Below are 20,171 nucleotides of genomic sequence, written 5' to 3'. Positions count from 1 at the left end.
ACGGAGCAGCTGGGCCCGTGAGCCATGGCCGCTGAGCCTGCGCGTCCGGAGCCTGTGCTCCGCAACGGGAGAGGCCACAGCGGTGAGAGGCACGCGTACCACAAAAAAAAAAAAAAAAAAAAAAAAAAATCAACTGTCTGACATTAAGTCAACAGTTACTTGATACTGAATGGTACAGTGGAAAAATAGTGACTTTGTCACACATCACTAGGCCAGTGACCTAGTCACATCTCACTCGGTTTCCCCATCTGTATATGGGGGTTAGCAATCCATGCCTCACTGGGCTAGAGTGAGGATTAAATGAGAATACAGTTTATCAAAAGCGTAACAGCATAGTATAGACTATGTGTTGTGATGAGTGGATCCTCTTCGAAATGGGTATATCCGGGGAAGGTAGGTGCACTGCTCTGGGGAGACATGGAGTGAAGAACTGGGGACAAGGGTGCATTTTAGTTGCATAAAATGGGTTATGGAAGGTGTGGGTTTGGTGTGTCCGGGTCATCGGCTAGCTCTGTAGGCCTACTGAACAATCTCGGCTAACATGTTTTCATGTAAATATGTGTACACCTCTGAAATGAGATTGCTTAATCTTTCCCCCGCCCCCAGAAGTTAACATACCTCACTGTATGAGTTTGAGATTAATCTCAAAGGTTCCTTCTCACCCAGACATCTAAGATTGTGTTTGGTTTTGCCTCCGAAAGGTTCTTAAATGCTGTTTCTTTAATGGGTGAGCTTCCTGATACTCCAAAGAAAGAATTCGTTAGCAGAATGTCGGACGCTTTCCAGTTGTCTATTTTTCGCTAGTTCTAATATTTATGCTTCTTGGAGTAAAGGTGGAAGCTGGGGGTGAGGGGGGGGCGGTGAAGTCACCAAATACCTCAGTTTCCAGGAGCGAGCTAAATTTTCTCTCCTAAAGAGGCTCAAGGAAGTAATCCAACTCCAGTTCTGGGGAAATCCAATCCGCAGATTTCCCCTTGCTTTGGTTCCTCGCCGGTCTTAACTACCCGCTCAGGGGAGCCATCGGCCAGCCCTACGCACGGCCGGATAGAGTCCACCGGCTCCCAGGAGGGCGGACCGAAGCTCAGGAGCTGGGAGTAGAAGGCAAGTCCCCGGCGAGCGCTGACAGGGGCTGGCGCCGCAGGACCACAACTCCCAGCACGCTCTGCGGGCTACGCCAAAAGTGGTTGGCTGGGGGCTCTAGCCGTACTGTCCCTACCGGCCAATGGGATGCAGGAGAGTGAGCTGACCCGGATTTTCGGAGACCAATGGCAGTACAGGGGAGGCGGGAGCTTCCTTACCACTCACCTTGCGCTCGGAAAAACCACATTTAACAGGTCGTGCGGGGCTGGGCTCCGGCGGGCAGGGAGGCTAGAGCCAAAAGGTGCGGCGGCGTCCCAGAAAGCGGCGCCGGGAGGGTCCCGGTCACCTCGCGGCGCGCACCGGACGTCACCGGGGGCGGGGCCAGAGGCGGGGCCTGGCCTCGTTGTGAGCGGCTCGTAATCCATCATGGCGGCCGCGGGGGTCGGTGACCGTCCCTGAACAGCGCTGGAGCCGGAGCCGGTTCCCGGGTCCTGCGGCTGAGGAGCCCTTCCGTTGTCCACGGCCCCTACCTGCGGGGGGAGGTCGGGTCCTGCGACGGAGCCCGGGGGATGTGACTGCTTGGCGGCGGTGGCCGTAGCAACGTCCGGGGCCGGGGGAGGGGGTGTTTCGGGCAGAGACCCCCAGGATCGGAGCAGCTGAGGCGGCCGGGCCTCCTCTCCCCCTCTGCCCGCGACCCGCCTTCGGGGCCGCGAGAGTCCTTCGTCCCTTACAGCCCCGCCCGGGCTCTGGGACCCTCGGGGTGGTCTCTTTCCCCAGACCTGGGACACCCCGTTTCCTGAGGCGTGGAGGAGCGTCGCCCCCGGAGTAAGCCACCCGTGCCTCGCCCCGGCAGCCTCTCTCTTGCCCCCGAGCCGCTCCTTGCTCCGACTCCCGGCCCCAGGTTTGGCCTCGGAGCCCCCCATTCAAATCCCATCCCTGCTGTCAAGGGGCTTCCCCTTCCCCCCAGGTTGCTCCCGTGAGCCTCTAATGCCCTGACTTCTTCCAATGTCACCTACGGCCCCCTTAGTCTCAGCCCAGCCAAAAACTTTAATGCAAAGGAAAAGCTTGGACTGGTTTCACAGGCCTTTTAAAAAGCGGACTTAAAAGTTGCTGGCAATGCATTCCTTCTCGTCTGAGTGGAGGGCCAGCTCTCGCTGAAGTCGGGGTGACCCGTGTCCTTTTCCGGAGAGCAGGGTAGAGAAGCAGGAGCGGCAGCTAGGGCAGCAGGAAGTTTGTCGGAAGATGAAGACACCAAGATAGGGGTTGGGTGACTTCCCCAGGAAAAGTTCTGGAGGAGCATTCAAACACGATCCACGTTTCCCTGATGTGTGGAAATCGACATGACTTTAGCCTTACTGACCCTTGTACAGCATACCCTGTGAATATTTCTGTTTAGGTTTTTCTGCTTGAAAGGGAAGAAACTTACTCAGCCAGTAAAAGACACTTAAAATCAAGAAACTTTGGGATCACATCGCAATTACATTACTTCGAATTGATAAACTGCGAATATAATCTGAACTCCTCTGTTTACACATGTCAACCTAAAATCTTCGCTTCCTTTCACTATGGAAGATGTCTTTTGATTGACCTCATTTACTGACTTGTGGAGATGCGGTGAATGTGAAATCCCACATTTAGATCGTTTTCCTTCTAAGCTCCCTGATCATTCTGAAAGATCTCGAACCCTCTTCTGGAAAGGGGTGCCCATCGTTACTTTATGGGGCAGCAGCCTGGAAAAGTTCTTGGGGACCAGAGAAGGCCAAGTTTGCCTGCCCTGCACTTTATCAAAGGCGCAGGCAAGAAAGAATCATCGAGGCATGGGGGTCCACACTGCAATGTTTTTGTGGAACATGGTGAGTGCTTTTCAAGCTTTCTGGTCCTGTTTTCAGCTTCGGGAATGCCTAAGGAACCTTTGAACCACAGCACTTGTGTCAGTTCTCTCCAGTTTTACTTAAAACTTCTGTTTCTGTAGTTATCTCTTAGTTTCTGGTGGAACTTTCTTTGTATAAGAAAAAGTTACTTGGTGACACTGGATGGCTTTATTCAAAATCTCTTTGAGTTGCTTATTTCTTGCCTGATGCCCCTTCTAACTCACTGTTGACCTTGGACAAGCCATTTTACTATTCCACCTTCCTGAGGAGGTTGGGTTTAAGTGGTTTCTCAGGACCCGTAGTCCACGATTCTGCTCTGATCTAACGCATGGGGTCTTCCTTCTCCTGCGGTGCGGGGATCTTCTACTACTTTATCTGCAGGGAGCTTTTCCCATATCCTCGAAGGGGTTCGTGCTCCCCTCAAAGTTAAAAACCACAGGTCCTAGTTGACACGAATATTCTTGACCTTTTCAATCATAAGTAGAACTTGAAAATACTCACTTTGGAGCTATGTGGGAACAGTCGAGGCGGCCGAGGCAGCATTCCTTGTGAATTGAGGATCCCCAGCTTCTAGTTATGTCACCTTACACCAGGAGTATTCCTTTGCCATGGATGGAGCCTTTTCCTCCTCCTCTCTCCCTGTTTCATAGGACATTTGGGACAAGAAAGGTTGTCTTTGACATTTTTGTGAACGTCACTGGCATTTGAGTGCTGGCAGTACATATTATACTGGTCACATCCAGTAATTTTGCGTGAAGTTTTAAAGCTAAGGGTCAGCTTAGACTGATGTCTGGGACAGGGGACAGCCATGCACCAATTAATTAGGGTCCTGTTTGTACTGTCACAGCCTGACACTTTTCAGACTGTGTACTTTATATTAAAATATCAACTGAGCCCACCCACCCTATAAGCAAACGTAGGACGTGTGCAAGTAGCATATACTTTGAAATTCAATCACAAATACCCTTAACAGTGGGTGACTACAACGAACCAAGTTCTCTATTCAGTGAACTTGCATTTGACAGTTGAGGTTGATTTTCTTAACGGAAATCGTCATCTAAATAACCTGAGTACTTGGATTTTACTTTGCCTTGAAACATTAGTGATATTTTAGCATTGGTTTTAGACAGGCAAATATAGTAATATGTTACGGCGCTTCCCAAATTCAGGATTTATGAAGTGAATTGTTTACATTTTTAAATAGTGATGATCATGCAGCCTTAGTGAAAATTGGTACAGAGTTTTTGGAGAGCTTTGGCCAAACTTATCAGGATTTAAAATGTACATACCAGTGACCCAGTAATCTCACTTCTAGGAAACTATCCTGGTATAGAACACTGTAGTGCCTTACATGTGCGTTAAACCCCTCCGGGGGGTCCAGAGGTTAAAACTTTTCGTATTAACACAATACTAAGACAAGACGTTATTTGCACTCTTTGCTCTATTGGTGCAAAAGTAATGCAGGCTCCTAAGCGTGAATCAAGGCTGTGGCGACTAACTGTAGTAGCCGTTGTATTCTTCATGCCGTGCACTCATAGTAAAAAAAAAAAAAATTTTTTTTTTGATTTTCACTTAAGAATGTTCCTGGTGAAGCAGCAAAAATGATTAATTTTACTAACTCTTGACTCTTGTGTTTATATCTTGTTCATCTTCTGTGGATGAACGGGGAAGTAATTTTGTGTGCCGGTTGTCTCTAGGAAGAGTGCTTGGGCAGTGGTTAGTTGCGAGCTGAACTTGCCGCTTTTTTCATGGACTACCATTTTTACCAACAAACTATGGTTATTCAGACTAAAAAATGTATAACAGAGTCTTTCAAGGAAGACAACTGGTAGTGTCTCTTGTCAATGATAAAATTTTTGCTTGCTTTCCAGCGAAAATTAGGATTTTGGAAAACTTGTATCTGCTTCTGTGATGTAGAGATTGGTGGTAATATTTACAAATGTGCTATTTTGATATCTTATAATGGAATGTATTATTTGGAAAATCTGCATAATTCAGTGAAGCAAGATGGACCATTGGATTTTAATGTAACAGAATACAAAAATTAATTGATAGAGTTTTAGATTCTACTCAAAACTAATCTTTAAGAAACTACCACTTAGCGAGCTTGGTGTAGCTTCAAAGAACAATACCTACAATTATTTATAAACAGGGGAAAACAAGTTATTTTCCAGTGATAATAAACTGTTTATTTTTAGGTGAACAAATGAATAAATGATTTAATTTGTTCAGTTTAAATTTATACTGTGGTAGATATTGATGAGATAACCTATATAAACAAAAGCACTTTGGGGTCCTATATAATTTTCGAGAGAGTAAAGTGGTCACGAGATAAAAAAAGTTTTAGAACTGCTGCTACAGAAAGTCTATCAAGAAGTCATATAAGGGCGTGCGCAAAAAAAGAACAAAAAAACCCGGAAAGTCATATAAGGATGTTTATTGCCAGCATACTGTAAAGTACCACCACTGGAAGATGTCCATGTAATGGTAAGTGGAAAAAAGCGATTTGGGGATCAGTCTGCATGGTATGGCCCTATTTTTGTAAAACAAAAATTAACTATTTATTTGTACATGCACAGAAAAAAGTGTGGAAGGATTTAGACTGACATAGTTGTTAATCTCTAGGGAATTGGGATTTAGGTGGAACAGCAGAAAACTTTCACTTTTTACTTTGCATTTGTGATATTCCAGACCTTTTACAGCAAATTTGTTTTATTTTCTAATACCCAAATTATGAGGGTTTAAAAACCAAATCGATGGGAGCCCAACCAAATAATCACTTCTTTGTAGCACCTTTTAATGAAAGAAGTTGCCTAGATCATGTTTTACTGAAGACAAATCAGTTTCTTTGGACTTCGGGTATACTTTTTCTAGGGGAACAAATGGTTCTTGATCTCTCACAAGCTGATCTTTCTAGAGTTGGTTAACATCCATATAGATTGGATTAAAAAACTTGCAGCCATAACATACAACGTTGAACCAGACATGAATCTGGAAGCCAAGAATAATGTTGCGTGGTGGTGGTGAACCTGAAAGGAGTGGGCAGATGGCAGCTTTTTGCTGGGATCTTTCAGGGTCAAAGGGCTGGTCATACGTACAGGGGGAAAAAAAGGAAACAATGATATTATTTCAGGGACCATATGTTCCTTCCAAATTTCGGTGTCTTGACTAAGAAAATTCACTTTTATGAAAGCTGGTAAAGCAGGACTGAAAGCATTCACTAGTAAATCTGTTCACCTTAGTGTGTCCTTCTTTCTTCAGCAAATATTTATTGAGCTCACACTATGTTCCAGGTAGTGTTTTAGTCATTGGTGATATATTAGTGAATAAAAACACTTCCCTGCCCTCCTTAAACTTACATCCTAGTGGGTGGAGACAGACCATAAATAAGCTAAATAAGTAAAATATAGAGTATATTAGGTGGTGGTAGGTGCTGAGGAGAAGAGTAACATAGGAAAGGGGGCAGGGAATATTGGAGGGGGGTGATTTTCATTAGGGTGGCTAGAGAGGCCCCACTGAGAAGGTGGCGTTTGAATAAAGACCTGAGGAGGGAGGTGAGGGAGCAAGCCATGGAAATGATGGCTTTCAGGCAGAGGGGAGTCAGGGCGCACAGGGCCCTAGGCAGAGCTTGCATAGCAGGCTCACGGAGAAGCCTAGAGTAGCTGGAGCAGAGAGGGCAGAAGGAGAGTTGGAGGGGATGAGATGGGCGGTGGGGGCAGGCGGCCGCAGAAGAATGTGGCCTTGTTGTCCATCTCAAGAATTTTGACTTTTACTCATGTGGTGTTGGGAGAATTTTGAGGGAGGAGTAACAGGGCCTGATTTACGCTTTAACAAAATCTCTCTGGCTGCTGCGTTCTGAAGGAAAGCAAAGGAGGAAGGAGGGATTCCACTTGGCTGTTGATGGCACTACCCTAGAGGACAATGGTGAAGGCTTGGCGCAGGGTGTGGCGGTGGTGGAGGGGTCAGATTCTGGGAATATCTGAAGGCACGGCAGACTAGGTTTTCTCTTATGTTTGATATGAGACGTGGGGTGTGAGGGAAGTCGAGGGTTTTTGGACTGAATAACAGGAAAAATGGCGTTGCCTTTTACTGAAATGTAAACTAGAGGAGCGGGGTTTGGGGAAATGGGTTGGGGGATGAAGATCTGGAGCTGAAGTGCCTGTTACGCATCCAGGTGGATGTGACAGATACACAGTTGAGTCTACAAGTCTGAATTCAGGGAAGCAATCCAGGTTGGTGAGAGAACCTGGGAGTCACCAGGTTCTAGATGGTATTTAAAGCTAGGAGAATGGATGACATCCCCAAGGGAAACCTCCATGTATGTGTCTTTCATATAAGTAAGGTGCTATTCAGTAGTTTATGATATTAAGACTTTACATTTTTATATAGGATTAGTTTGAATCTTTTTTTTTTTTTTGCGGGGGGGGGGGTTTCATTCAAATTTTGCGTGGGAATGATTTTTAAATCCTATATCTCTGTGGATTTTTTTCTCCCTAAATCAGAAAGTTTCAGAGTTAAAAAAAAATTGCACACAATTTTTCCTATTTTTCTTGGTAGTGAATATTTTTAATATAAAACCATTTCAATTTTTAAAGTTTTGTAATTCTTTTCTAGTTAATGCTTTAAAAAATTGAAGCTTTTTTTTTCTCTATAAATTATTTCTGGATTTTCTAATTTTAACTTAGTACATCTATGTCCTTCAAGGTATTACTTATTTAATTTGTTTATATCAGATGTTTTGCTATGACCTTAACTGAAAAATGATTTTAAGAAATTGTTTACTCTCGATTTAAAACTACTCTTTTCAAATAAAAGTTTATTCAAGGTAATCGAATAGGAACTTGATAGATCAACACTGTAATTCTCATCACTGTTAAATTATACTAAGCATTCAAACACATCAGGAGGTGGGAGAACATACAGCTATTGAGTCTTATAGGTATTAAAGTTCAATGAGATCCTTAAAAAGAGGTTGTTTGGAAAGATTATATCCCTGTATTTATTAGGTATTGGGTTGTGGTACATGAACTAAGAAAATGCAAAATGTTATGTTTGTACATTTTTTTTTAAGGCATCCTGTTATTTTCCATAGTCTAATACATTTTGTATGGCTTTCTTGTTTTTCATGAAATCTTATTGCCACTTTAAGAAATATGCTTATAATATAGAAGAATACAGAAATTTCAGTCATGGGATAAGTAACGGAGGATGATCAAAGATGGTTTAACGAAAAGAGTTTTTACCTTATTTAAATGAAACATCCTGTTAAAGAAAATAATAGAAATTGGAGAAAACAGGAAATCATTTTGTATTGGTTAAGATCTGTGCTTCAGATCTCCGTGTGATAACCACTGGTGTGTTGTGAAGTGTGTTGCGAAGAGATACACTTTATGAGTGGGAGGAAAAGGATGAGTTAACATGATTGAGTTAGGAATTATACCCATAGGAGTATGTCAGGCATATTATCTGGGTCTACGGGGTAAAAAGATTAAAATTGCTACTTAGATGATGAGTATCAGTAAAAAGAAGCACTCCCTTAAGGTCTTCTGTGTGCGTATTCTGCAGTTCCCTGACTCCTTGCCTTTTTGGTGGTTGCGCCCCTGACATCACTCTTCTGTGGGTTCAAAACCCACCTACCTTTCAAAACTCTGCTTGGGTCCCACCTCCTTCTTGAACACAAATTTTGATGTGTTGTTTTTGGAGTGTTTATTTCCCAGATATTTGGGAGTCTAGATATCTTACTGATTTCTAACTTAATTCCATGTGGTCAGAGAACATCCTCTGTAAAATTTCAGTTTTTTGACATTTACTGAGATTAATTTTATGGCCCAGCCTATGACCTGTCTTACTGAATGTTCCATTTGTACTTGAAACAAATATGTGTTCTGCAGTTGTTGGTTGTAATTTTCTATAAATGTGAATTAGATCAAGTTGGTTGACAGTGCTGTTTAAAATCTTCTACATCCTTAGTTATTTTTTGTATACTTTTTTATCTGTACTTTTGCTATGTTTCTTTTTGGTCTCTTTTGTTACTGAGCAGGGGTGTTAAAAATCACAGCTGTGATGATAGATTTTGGGTTTTCTTTGCTTTTAATTCTATCTTAAAATTTTTTTAGCTTTTAAAGTGTTTGTTAGAAAACAAAGATGGCAGGGGTGGGGGAAGGAGGGGGGCTAAGCAATTAATTAAAGAAGCTAGAAAAACAAAGTAATCCCACAGTACACAGAAGGAAGAGAATGGTAAAAATAAAAACAGAAATTAAGGGACTTCCCTGGTGGTACAGTGGTTAAGAATCTGCCTGTCAATGCAGGGGACACAGGTTCAAGCCCTGGTCTGGGAAGATCCCACATGCCATGGAGCAACTAAGCCCGTGTGCCACAACTACTGAGCCCACATGCCACAGCTACTGAAGCCCACGCACCTAGAGCCTGTGCTCCGCAACAAGAGAGGCCACCACAATGAGAAGCCCCCGCACCACAATGAAGAGTAGCCCCCACTCGCCACAACTAGAGAAAGCACGCGCGCAGCAATGAAGACCTGACACAGCCAAAAAAAAAAACAGAAATTAAGAAATGGAAATGATAAAAATACCAAAAGCTGACTTTGAAAGAAATTTGTAAATTAGGCGAACGTCTAGCAAGATTGATGAAGAAAAAGAAAAGGCATACACGAGCAATATTGAGAATGAAAATATAACTATAAGTATTCTGTTAGTTTTTGTTTCATGTATTTTGAAGCTCTGTTACGTAACCAAAACTTAGTTTTCTTTTTCTGCTTTTCAGTTGGGATACTTTCTGTTGATCTGTGTTCAAGTTCACTAACTCTTCTGCAGTTTCCAGTCTTAAGTTTCTTTAAAATTTTCATTTCAGATATTGTCATTTTAAATTGTGAAATTTTCATTTGGTTCTTTTTTATAGTTTGCATTTTTCTATTGAGATTCACCATCTTTTCACTCATTGGGTCCATCTTTTCCTCCAAATCCTTGAAGGTATTTATGATAAAGATCTGTCTGTTAATTTAAATATCCGGGTCATCTTGGGGTCTATTTTTATTGATTGCTTTTTCCTTACATTATGAATCACATTTCCCTGCTTCTTTGCATGTTTAATCATTTTTTATTATATGTCAGACATGTGGATGTTACATTGTAGGGATTTTTGGATCTTGTCTTACGTTAGAGAGGTTTTCGTTTTGTTCTGACAGGAAGTTAAGTTACTGACATACTCTTTTGACCCTGAAGTTTGGTTTGTGTTTTGTTAGATTGAGTCTATTTTGGACTTATCCTTAGTCCAGAAGCATGGCCCTTACTCTAGGGGGCATTCTTTTTTTTTTTTTTTTTTGGCTGCATTGGGTGTTCATTTCTGTGCGCAGGCTTCCTCTAGTTGTGGCAAGCGGGGGCTACTCTTCGTTGTGGTGCATGGGCTTCAGTAGTTGTGGCGCATGGGCTTAGTTGCTCTGTGGCATGTGGGATCTTCCTGGACCAGGGATCGAATCCATGTCCCCTGCAGTGGCAGGCAGATTCTTAACCACTGCCCCACCAGGGAAGTCCTAAAATTCTTTTAAATTAAAAATTTTCTTTCAGATTTTCTTTGATACTTAGTACTTGGTTCCTTGATGGTAGAGACCAAGTTCATACATCTTCATGGGTCAAGCACTATATTTTTTACAGGCTAGATGCTCAGTAAATATGGAATTGAATCTAGTTAAGTGATTTTCTCAATGCCCCCTCTGTATCATGAACTGTGTCAGTCTGGGGTAGGACAGCAGACTACCCCAGAACAAGGGGACAAGGTAGCTAGCCAACAAAAGACTCTGTGTCTAGTTTACAATCCTGAGGACCACCATTGGCCATCTGCTTGGGAAAGTGGTTATTGCCTTTGAATCAACAGTGTGGGATAGGTCCAATAAACAGGCTGAAGTAAGGGGGTACTTGTTCAATTTGATCTTGGTCGTTAAGTGGTGGGGAGACCCCTGCTGGAAACAACAGTACCTTTCACCTAGGTTCTTATCTTTTTATGCCAAGGGCTGCTTGTGGCCACTAACTGAATCTGGAAATACAGTATAGTACAGGAGTATTGGGCTGAATTTATAGTAATACCTAAACTTAATTGGAACCTTCACTTAAATAGATTTTATTTTTTGGCATTTTCACTTTTATGAGAAAGAAAGAAAGGCAGCCATTCCAGTATTAAGAATTTGGTCAAAACAAACAACTCCTGAATTTGCCCTGGTATTGAGTAGATTCAACATTAACTTCTGTACTTTCTGCTTCTGCAGTATCATTTAGTAATTCATGGTTTTATTGGTGATTCTGTAGAATCCTGAATTACAGAGGGTGTTTCTTATGGATGTGTAAAGATCTGAATATTTTAAAAGCACTTTCATATACTTTTTTGGGGGAAATCTATAATGTAGATAGGATAGATGTTATTCCTCTTTTTCAGTAGAGAAAACTGAGGTTCAGGGTGGTGAAGTAGTGTTTTTAGGATTATATTGCTGGTTCATTATAGAGCTGGGGTTGAAATCAAGTGTTTTTTGATAGCTTGAGTATTTTTTCTGTCAAAAACATTACTTTTTTGAAGATGGACTAATGCCTTTTGAAAATCTTCACAATGTTGAAATGGGGCGGGGGGGGTGTTTAGATTTAGAATGCATCTAATCAAGAAGTTTATTTTTTTACTGTTTTGTGGAATATGTTTTTGACACTATATTGAATATTCTTACCTTTTGGTAGTTGGGTGTTTGGGGGTGGTAGTACGTAACAAAATACCTTATTTAGGCATTTATAACTTACAATTTATGCTTTAATAAATTTAATTTTATTATTCATAATTTTAGAAACCTGTAAATTTTCCGTGCTTTGTGACAGTTTTAAATTTTATTTTAAAATTTTTAATAATTTCAAATAGACAATACAATTTCTGATTTAACTACAAAACTACATTACATATATTTAAACTATAAAACTATATTACAAACGTCTGTTCTGAGAAGCTTGCTTCTCTCCCAGTCCTCTATCCTCTTTATTCCGCTACTCCCTTTGGGAAGTATTAGTTTCTCTTATCCTTCCAGTGTTTCTTTTGCAAATGTGAGCAAATACATATTTATTAAACAAACGGTAGCATGCAGTATGTACTGTTCTGCACTTTAAAATTTTTCACTTAATGTATCCTTAGGATCTCTCCATATTGGAATATAGATATCTTCATCCTTTCCGTTGTCTTCTGTTGTATCCCACTGTCTTGGAAGTACCATTGGTTTTTCAACTAGTCCTCTGTTTCTGGATATTTGCGTTGTTTCCTGTCTTTAGCTATTACGGACAAAGCTGCAAGAATAACCTTATACCTGTCATTTTATCCTTGTGCAGGTATAGCTGTGGGAGAGATTCCTAAAAATGGGAGTACTGGGCTAAAGGGTAAATGCATTTGTAATTTTTATTAATAGCTAGATATTACTTAGTAGATAGTAGTAGCAGATAGATAGATATTAATATGGATACTGTGTTGATGGCTACATTCCCTTCACTAGTAATGCACAAGAGTGATTATATCCCCAGAGCCTAGCTGAGAGAGTGTTACCAAGTTTTGGGACTTTTAAGTAAGTGATAGTATTTTGGATTTACTATGGATTTAATTAGTAGCTCTCCTATGAGCAACGTTGAGCATTTTGAAGATGCTTAATGGACAGACATATTTATTTTGCTGTGAACCATCTCACCAGGTCCATTATGTGGCAAATGCTGAAGTAGGGAACTGTGCAGGGCCAGGTTGGTTGCCTGCACAGCATCCACTGTCCTCTGATCTGTCACTGCCCGTGTGTCTCACAAGAAACAGCCCCATCCCAGCCTCCGGGAGGGGGCCTGATTAGGTGGTTTTCAGCCCTAGTGGTACATTAAAATCTCCTCAGGAGCTTAAAGACTTCTGTCCAGGTTCCACCCCTGGGGAGGATTTAATTGGCCTGGGGAGATGCCCGAGCATCAGTTTTTTGCCTGTTTTTCTATTAACGAGAGATTTTATTCAAAAAGATTATTGCGAGGGAGGGTAAGAGACTATTGAAATAGAGAGAACGCTCTGATCGTAAGGGCTGCAAAGTGTCCCATTGTTTTTGTTTTTAACTCTCCAGGTGATTCTTACAGGCAGCCAGGATTGAGCACCCCTGGTCTAAGACAATCATTGCATTCTGAGTTGACGCAGTCTGATGGAAAGCAAGGCCTTTTCTTCCCTGGAGCTGGGGGTGGACCATCTTTGCTTCTGGTCATCAGTGTAAACCTAGAGGGCAGCCAGCCTCAGGCTGGAGCCTGAAAGCCTTGTGGGGGGGCGGTTGGTGTTGGGGATGGAGTGGGGGGAGGGAGTGGGCACAACGTGGGGCTGCTATGCCAGCTTGCCTCTGGACTTTGAATTATGTGACGTCGTATGTTTCCTTATAGTTTAAGTCATTTTGTGTTGGGTTTACTATTACTTGCACCACTGGTGTTCTCGCTGAAAAAGCAATACATTTTAACTTGATCAATTATTTCACCTTTCCATCTTTTGAGAGAAAAATGACAGATTCCATTGACAAATGATGTTATAATTCTTTATATGTGTTAGGCTCTTAATTTACATACTACTTTCACACTTGTTTTTATGTTTTGTAAAATTGGCAAAATCCTGTGTTATAAGGATATTCTTACTTCTCCCTACCACAGTGTACTAATTATATCCCTGAGGTGTATTGCTGGACTGCCATGTTATAGCACCACTTTGTTAAAGATAATGCGTTATTTATATTGTCTTAAAACCCAGTCCTGGGTTGGTAGTGCGGCCTGGCTGCCGCCACTTCTCGGGGACTGACTGCATCAGCCACTGCCAGCCCTCCTGTGCCCCTACAGCTTGGCTTGTCCTGCAGTTGGCATCTCCAGCTAACGTGCTGAACTCCAGGCCCCTTTGAAGAACGCAGGACTTCTGGCTTAAGGACCTTTTATGTTTGTTCCAGACTGTGCTGCGAGGAAGCCACGGGGAGAGTGGTAAGTGCTGAGTGCCCGGGGGAAAGACTGGTCAAGGACTCAGCTCAGTTCCGGTATCTCCCTTGAAGAATGCTTCTGGCTCCTGTTTGCCTAAATGTTAAAACAGCTTCTACCTCACAACAGTGTCTGTTCTTGAGGAATGACGGTCAATTAGGAGGAAAACCAAACAAACAAAAAATCCCAATGCTAAGAACCTCATAGCCTAAGATATAGTCAGAACATTGCCTAAGGGGAAACAAATGTCATGATCATGTTTGTCTTTCAATTGCCCTTCTGGAGGCTAACAATACTAACAGGTGACATTTGATGAGTGCGTACTATATTCAGGCACTAGTCCAATCACTTGTAATATATTAAGTTATTTAATACAACAATTTCATATATATATATATATATATATAATTTTTTTTTTTTTTGCGGTATGCGGGCCTCTCCCTGCTGTGGCCTCTCCCGTTGCGGAGCACAGGCTCCGGACGCGCAGGCTCAGCGGCCATGGCTCACGGGCCCAGCCGCTCCGCGGCACGTGGGATCCTCCCGGACTGGGGCACGAACCCGCGTCCCCTGCATCGGCAGGTGGACTCTCAACCACTGCGCTACCAGGGAAGCCCTCAGATATTTTTAACAGCAACGAAAAAATGGAAATTAAGAAGTGATCATTACTAGCACGTCTGGAAGGTTTGTTTCTGTTTGAGAATCGCATTGGAGGTAGTTGCTGGGATCTGGTGGTTTGTGTGAACGATAACACATAAAAATGTTAAAACATGCTATTATGAGTAATAGTAACAGTTATTACTCTCCACCCCCACTATTCAAAACAAAATATATTGTTCAGTGGCTACAAGGTAAGGAAAAATTTTTACCCTTAGAGAAATGTGTTGGGTTTTTTGTGTGTGTGGGGGGGTGATACGTGAGCCTTTTCAGTCTAGCAGGGAAAATAGAGCTCTTGAAATACAGAAAAGTGCATTGCCTCTGTTATGTGTTCACAGTAAGCTACCTGCATAGCCCTGTGTTACTTCGGCTGAGCCATGACATGTGACGTTTAATTAGTAGCGCCCTCCTTGGTGTTGTTTAATTCACGAACATGCCACCATGTCATTGTCAGTTAAATGCGTAGTGTTTCCTGAAAAAAAATTTTTTGAGGACTTTTTTTAAAGTTTAATTAAGATATGGGCATAATAGAGAAAAGCCTTCAGGAAATATAAGAAAGATGTATTATTTTTAAAATAGATACATTGTTTTTTATTAAAAAACATGCATTTCTGTAAATTATTCAAAGAAGATTTGATTCAGAAAGTAATTCGAAGTTCAGTCAGCATGATCAGTGTTACTTTAATTCCTATTCAAATGAAAAGTAATCATTTCTTAGTAAAAGTAATACATGATCAAAGTAAGAAAAATGTAGGTGTCCTAAGAGCAGTTTTCAGGGTGCATTTGGGTTACAGTGTTTCCAGCTTATGAAGTCATAGTTATTGGATGGATTTTTATAAGTTGATCAAATCCTGGTATGACTTTCTGTGTAAGTTCACATCATTGCTTTGTAAGAATGTGTAATCATGATGTTGATAGTGAGTCAGAAGGGCCAGTAACTTACGATTCTTTAATAGAAATGAAGTGTTTGTTTAAATTGGCTTGTTGGAGAACTTATCAGTAAATTCATAATGAATCCCGTAATGAATGGTCACAAATACACAGTCCAAAGAGCCATGTCCTTGCTCTTTGGGATGTCCTTTCATTGCAGGGCTGGAAAGAACTGGAAACTGCCTCCTTCTCTGTGCTCAGGTACAAAGTTCCTAAGCTAAGGCTAAGTGGGCGGCTGCTCTGCTCTGTGTGAGTGCTAGTCATGGGTCTGCCTGTGCCCACAGATGCCGTTGCAGACCCATGAGCAGGGATGCCAGTTAACCCACTGGAGAGCATGTTTTGGCCAAGAAGTGTGGCTTACCCAGAAGAGGGCAAGACTACACCTGTCCTCAGGCATTTACAATCCAGTACAGAGAAAAACAAGAGAGAGGTAAGAAAAATGCAGTAAAAAGGAAATTGGATGAGGGCCTAAGAAAAGGGATAAAGTAGGTTGGTTAGGATTGGTGACGCCCAGCTACTTGCCACTGCATAGCACCGGGGCTCTGGGGGCTGCAGTACCTCTGACCCAGACCTTCTCGAGCACGGGACTCTGTGCCCTTTTCAGACCAGTTGTCAAGAGAGAGGAACCCAGATCAGAGGGCAGACAGCAGAAGCAAGAAGAACTACAATCCTGCAGCCTGTGAAATGAAAACCACATTCACAGAAAGATAGACAAAATGAAAAGGCAAAGGACTATGTACCAGATGAAGGAACAAGATAAAACCTCAGAAAAACAATTAAATGAAGTGGAGATAGGCAACCTTCCAGAAAAAGAATTCAGAATAATGATAGTGAAGATGATCCAGGACCTTGGAAAAAGAATGGAGGCGAAGATCGAGAAGTTGTAAGAAATGTTTAACAAAGACTTAGAAGAATTAAAGAACAAACAGAGATGAACAACACAATAACTGAAATGAAAAATACACTAGAAGGAATCAATAGCAGAATAACTGAGGCAGAAGAACGGATAAGTGACCTGGAAGATAAGAGTGGTGGAATTCACTGCTGCGGAACAGAATAAAGAAAAAAGAATGAAAAGAAATGAAGACAGCCTAAGAGACCTCTGGGACAACATTAAACGCACCAACGTTTGCATTATAGGGGTCCCAGAAGGAGAAGAGAGAGAGAAAGGACCCGAGAAAATATTTGAGGAGATTATAGTCGAAAACTTCCCTAACATGGGAAAGGAAATAGCCACCGAAGTCCAGGAAGCGCAGAGAGTCCCAGGCAGGATAAACCCAAGGAGAAACACGCTGAGACACATAGTAACCAAATTGAGAAGAATTAAAGACAAAGAAAAATTAATAAAAGCAACAAGGGAAAAACGACAAACAACATACAAGGGAACTTCCATAAGGTTAACAGCTGATTTCTCAGCAGAAACTCTGTAAGCCAGATGGAAGTGGCTTGATGTATTTAAAGTGATGAAAGGGAAGAACCTACAACCAAGATTACTCTAACTGGCAAGGATCTCATTCAGATTCGATGGAGAAATCAAAAGCTTTACAGACAAGAGGGAGGAACTCGGCCATTTGCCCCCTAGTCTAAGTCCTCTGTTGTGGTGTGAGTCTCATTCCTAGGCCCACCAAGGTTACAGTGTCATGTGTGTTCTCTGGTTGTCTTTGGTTTTGGCTGAACTCAAGGGATGGCCATTTGTGAGGAATATTGGTACATTTTACCACTTATGTGCTCCAGCTGCAGTGGATGTCATTTTGAGGATGTACGCTTGGCAGTGAGTCAGCTGGGATGCACACATGGCTTTTCAGTTATTAACCCCATACAGTGCACTCTCCTGACAGACTTCTGAGAAGTACTGGTGACTACATTTAAAAGCTTTCCTCCGCTGGCTGGAGGTTGAGCCCTATTTCAGCAAAAGCACTTCCATCTCTTCTGAAGTGCATTAGGAAAACTGGAGGCTGTCCCTGATTCACAGACAATGGGTTGCATCTAAATAACCCATCTTAGACACCAGGTGTTGTCATACATTCCTTACCTGTTGTAGCTGCCCTTTGAGTGCTTTCTCTGGGCTAGACTCTGTGCAGAGCCCTTGGCATATTATTTTTAAAAGTTACCAAACAATGCCAGAGCCCTTATGCTAAGAACAATCCAAGTTTGGGGTTTTGTAGCTTAAAACCCTCTCGTAGTTCCCACTGTGTGGAGCAACAGTCTCTATTTTTGTAAAAAATCACATACCTTTATCCCTAAAAATTTTTTGAGCAAGCAAATTATAGTTACCAATTAACGTCAGAGCCCTTATGCTAATTTGCAGTCTGTTTGGCATTTTGTAGCTCAAAAACTTCTGGTGGTTCCCATTATATAGTGCAGCAGTTTCTATTGTAAAAATTTATGTACTCTTTTTTTTTTTTTTTTTTTGCTCTGCCATGTGGCATGTGAGATCTTAGTTCCCCAACCAGCGATTGAACCCACGTGCCTTGCAGTAGAAGTGCAGAGTCTTAACCATTGGACCACCAGGGAAGTCCCCAAAATTATGTACTCATCTGAAAATTTTTTGAGCAAGCAAATCATATATATATATATATATATTTTTTTTTTTTTTTTCTTGCCAAAGTTGTGTTTAAAGTTTTGGAGTTGAATTTTCTCACCTGTTTGCTTTTATGGAGACCAAGTAGGCAAGGAGTAAAGGTAGGGAGGTGAGAGGGTACTACCCTTCCTTGGGACCTTTAATTGTCTAGTGTGTGGGTGGTTTTTGCTGGCCTACCTAATAGAGCACTCTGCTGTTTTGATTTGCAGTTTTCGGTAGAAGGAAAAGTAAAAATCAAACCTCCTCGTTTCTCCCTTCCTTCTGCCTACATACTCTGGCTTATGATAGGAAATGGAAACTCCCGGAGTGAGCGGGAAATGACTTTCACATTTAGGTTTCTCATTCTAAAGTTCTTTCCCTCAGATTTCAGCCTGAACTCTTGATAACAGACCTTAGCTCTGTTCTTTGAAGTGCATATGGAAAAATGTTTATCAGTGTTGAAATTTAGCATTTTTGATTTCATAAAACTCCCAGTTTGGCTGATTATTAAATTCCTGCTTGTTTGGTTGTGGCTAAATTCTGTTTTTAAAAGAGTAGAATGTGCTCCCAGCAAATTGAAGATCAAATTAATAAATAAAACTGGACCTGGAAAAGTAAGGCTTGACAGTGTGACAGTATATGTTAAACCAAACCTTCCCAGAAATGCAAGTACAGACTGTAGAATGTATAGTTATTTTGTCCCCTGACAATTTCCTGCTTCTGTGTTTATCTCCTAGTCCAACAGGGAGAAGGGTGATATTGAAATCATGGTTTTATCTGAATTCAAATCCCAGTTTACCACTTAACAGCAGTGTGACCGCAGGCATCAGGACTGACGTAGTAGATACTAGTTGAGCACATTGCTAGCAACTGGCAGTACAACAAGTCGTTTTAATTCTCGGAGTCTCTGGTTCCTGATTTGCAAAATGGGAATATAGTACTTACCTTGATTGTGCTGTTGATGAGAGAATTAAATGAAATAATAAGTAAAAAATATCTAACAATGCCTGGCACTTAGCCTCTAACAAATATTAATTATTGCTGCTATTATTATTTATAATTCTAGAATAATATACCTGTCAGTAATAAGGAGCAGGCCAAAAGAGAGTACACCAGAGAAAGACTGAGAAATAAACTCTAGGGCTTCCCTGGTGGCGCTGTGGTTGAGAGTCCGCCTGCCGATGCGGGGGACACAGGTTCGTGCCCCGGTCCGGGAAGATCCCACATGCCACGGAGCAGCTGGGCCCGTGAGCCATGGCCGCTGAGCCTGCGCTTCCGGAGCCTGTGCTCCGCAACGGGAGAGGCCACAACAGTGAGAGACCCGCGTACCGCAAAAAAAAAAAAAAAAAAAAAAGAAAAGAAATAAACTCTAGTAGTAATAACGTGATGAGCAGTTTGCCTGAGACAAGGTTGTACAGTGTTGGTAATTCTGGATTATCTATAAAACCCGTGGGTTATATCTGAACACATTGATGACACTGGAATGCAACTCCTCAAGAAAATTCTAGAGAAAACCCCTGCTTAAACTGTAAATACTTTTTTTTTTTTTCAAAGTACTTCCTATAGGGTGACTGGAGGATGTGAGCTGTAGAGATCTTTCCACTCCTGCTGCATGAAGTCCGGGCTTCTCATGACTTGCCCTGAGGATTTCCATGTCGTTTGGGTCTTCAGGCAGCTCTTGCTGTGAGAGGCAGCATCCTCCGGCCAGACGGCTGCTTTTCTTTTCCTCGTGTAATTTATTGTTTCTTCAGGACAAAGTTATCTGATCCTTAAATCTGCTGCTGCTTGTTCAGCACACATTCTTCCAGCTCTTTTCTCACAGTCTGCATAGGTTTTATTTATGAACCTGTGTAGACGACAGATTCGTGAAGCACAGTTTGGTGTAATGTATTGTGGTTAGTTGGCTAGAGGTGAGTTCTGAGGTTTATAAGTGTGTGTGGTCACCAACCCGGCAAGCTTTTAATTTTCCTTGGTCCGAAGGATTTCTTGTGTGGAGAATAGCCTAAGAAATTTACTGGTCTACCAGAGTATTTGTGTTTTTTCTTTATGTTGTTGTGACGGCTAATTCTCCTCGTGACT

At 41.9% G+C, this 20,171-nt stretch overlaps 1 protein-coding gene across 2 annotated transcripts in view; it reads left to right on the top strand.

Moving 5' to 3' along the window:
- The first annotated feature begins 1,348 nt into the window (after positions 1–1,348).
- Positions 1,349–20,171, top strand: part of ABL1 (ABL proto-oncogene 1, non-receptor tyrosine kinase) — a 134,170-nt gene continuing 115,347 nt past the window's right edge. Inside the window, exon 1 of one of the 2 annotated variants that reach the window (XM_027104518.1) lies at positions 1,349–2,933. In XM_027104518.1, coding sequence (XP_026960319.1) covers positions 2,798–2,933 — 136 coding nt within the window. In that variant the 5' untranslated portion in view covers positions 1,349–2,797. The remainder of the gene's footprint in view (positions 2,934–20,171) is intronic. The other variant, XM_027104520.1, reaches the window with a different exon arrangement.

This window comes from Aethalodelphis obliquidens, unplaced genomic scaffold (assembly GCF_003676395.1).
Source record: "Aethalodelphis obliquidens isolate GAN/ISIS:26980383/991018 unplaced genomic scaffold, ASM367639v1 scaffold7, whole genome shotgun sequence".
NCBI classification, from domain to species: domain Eukaryota; kingdom Metazoa; phylum Chordata; class Mammalia; order Artiodactyla; family Delphinidae; genus Aethalodelphis; species Aethalodelphis obliquidens.
The sequence above is the reverse complement of the archived record's forward strand: the minus strand, read 5'-3'. Positions and strand labels throughout refer to the sequence as shown.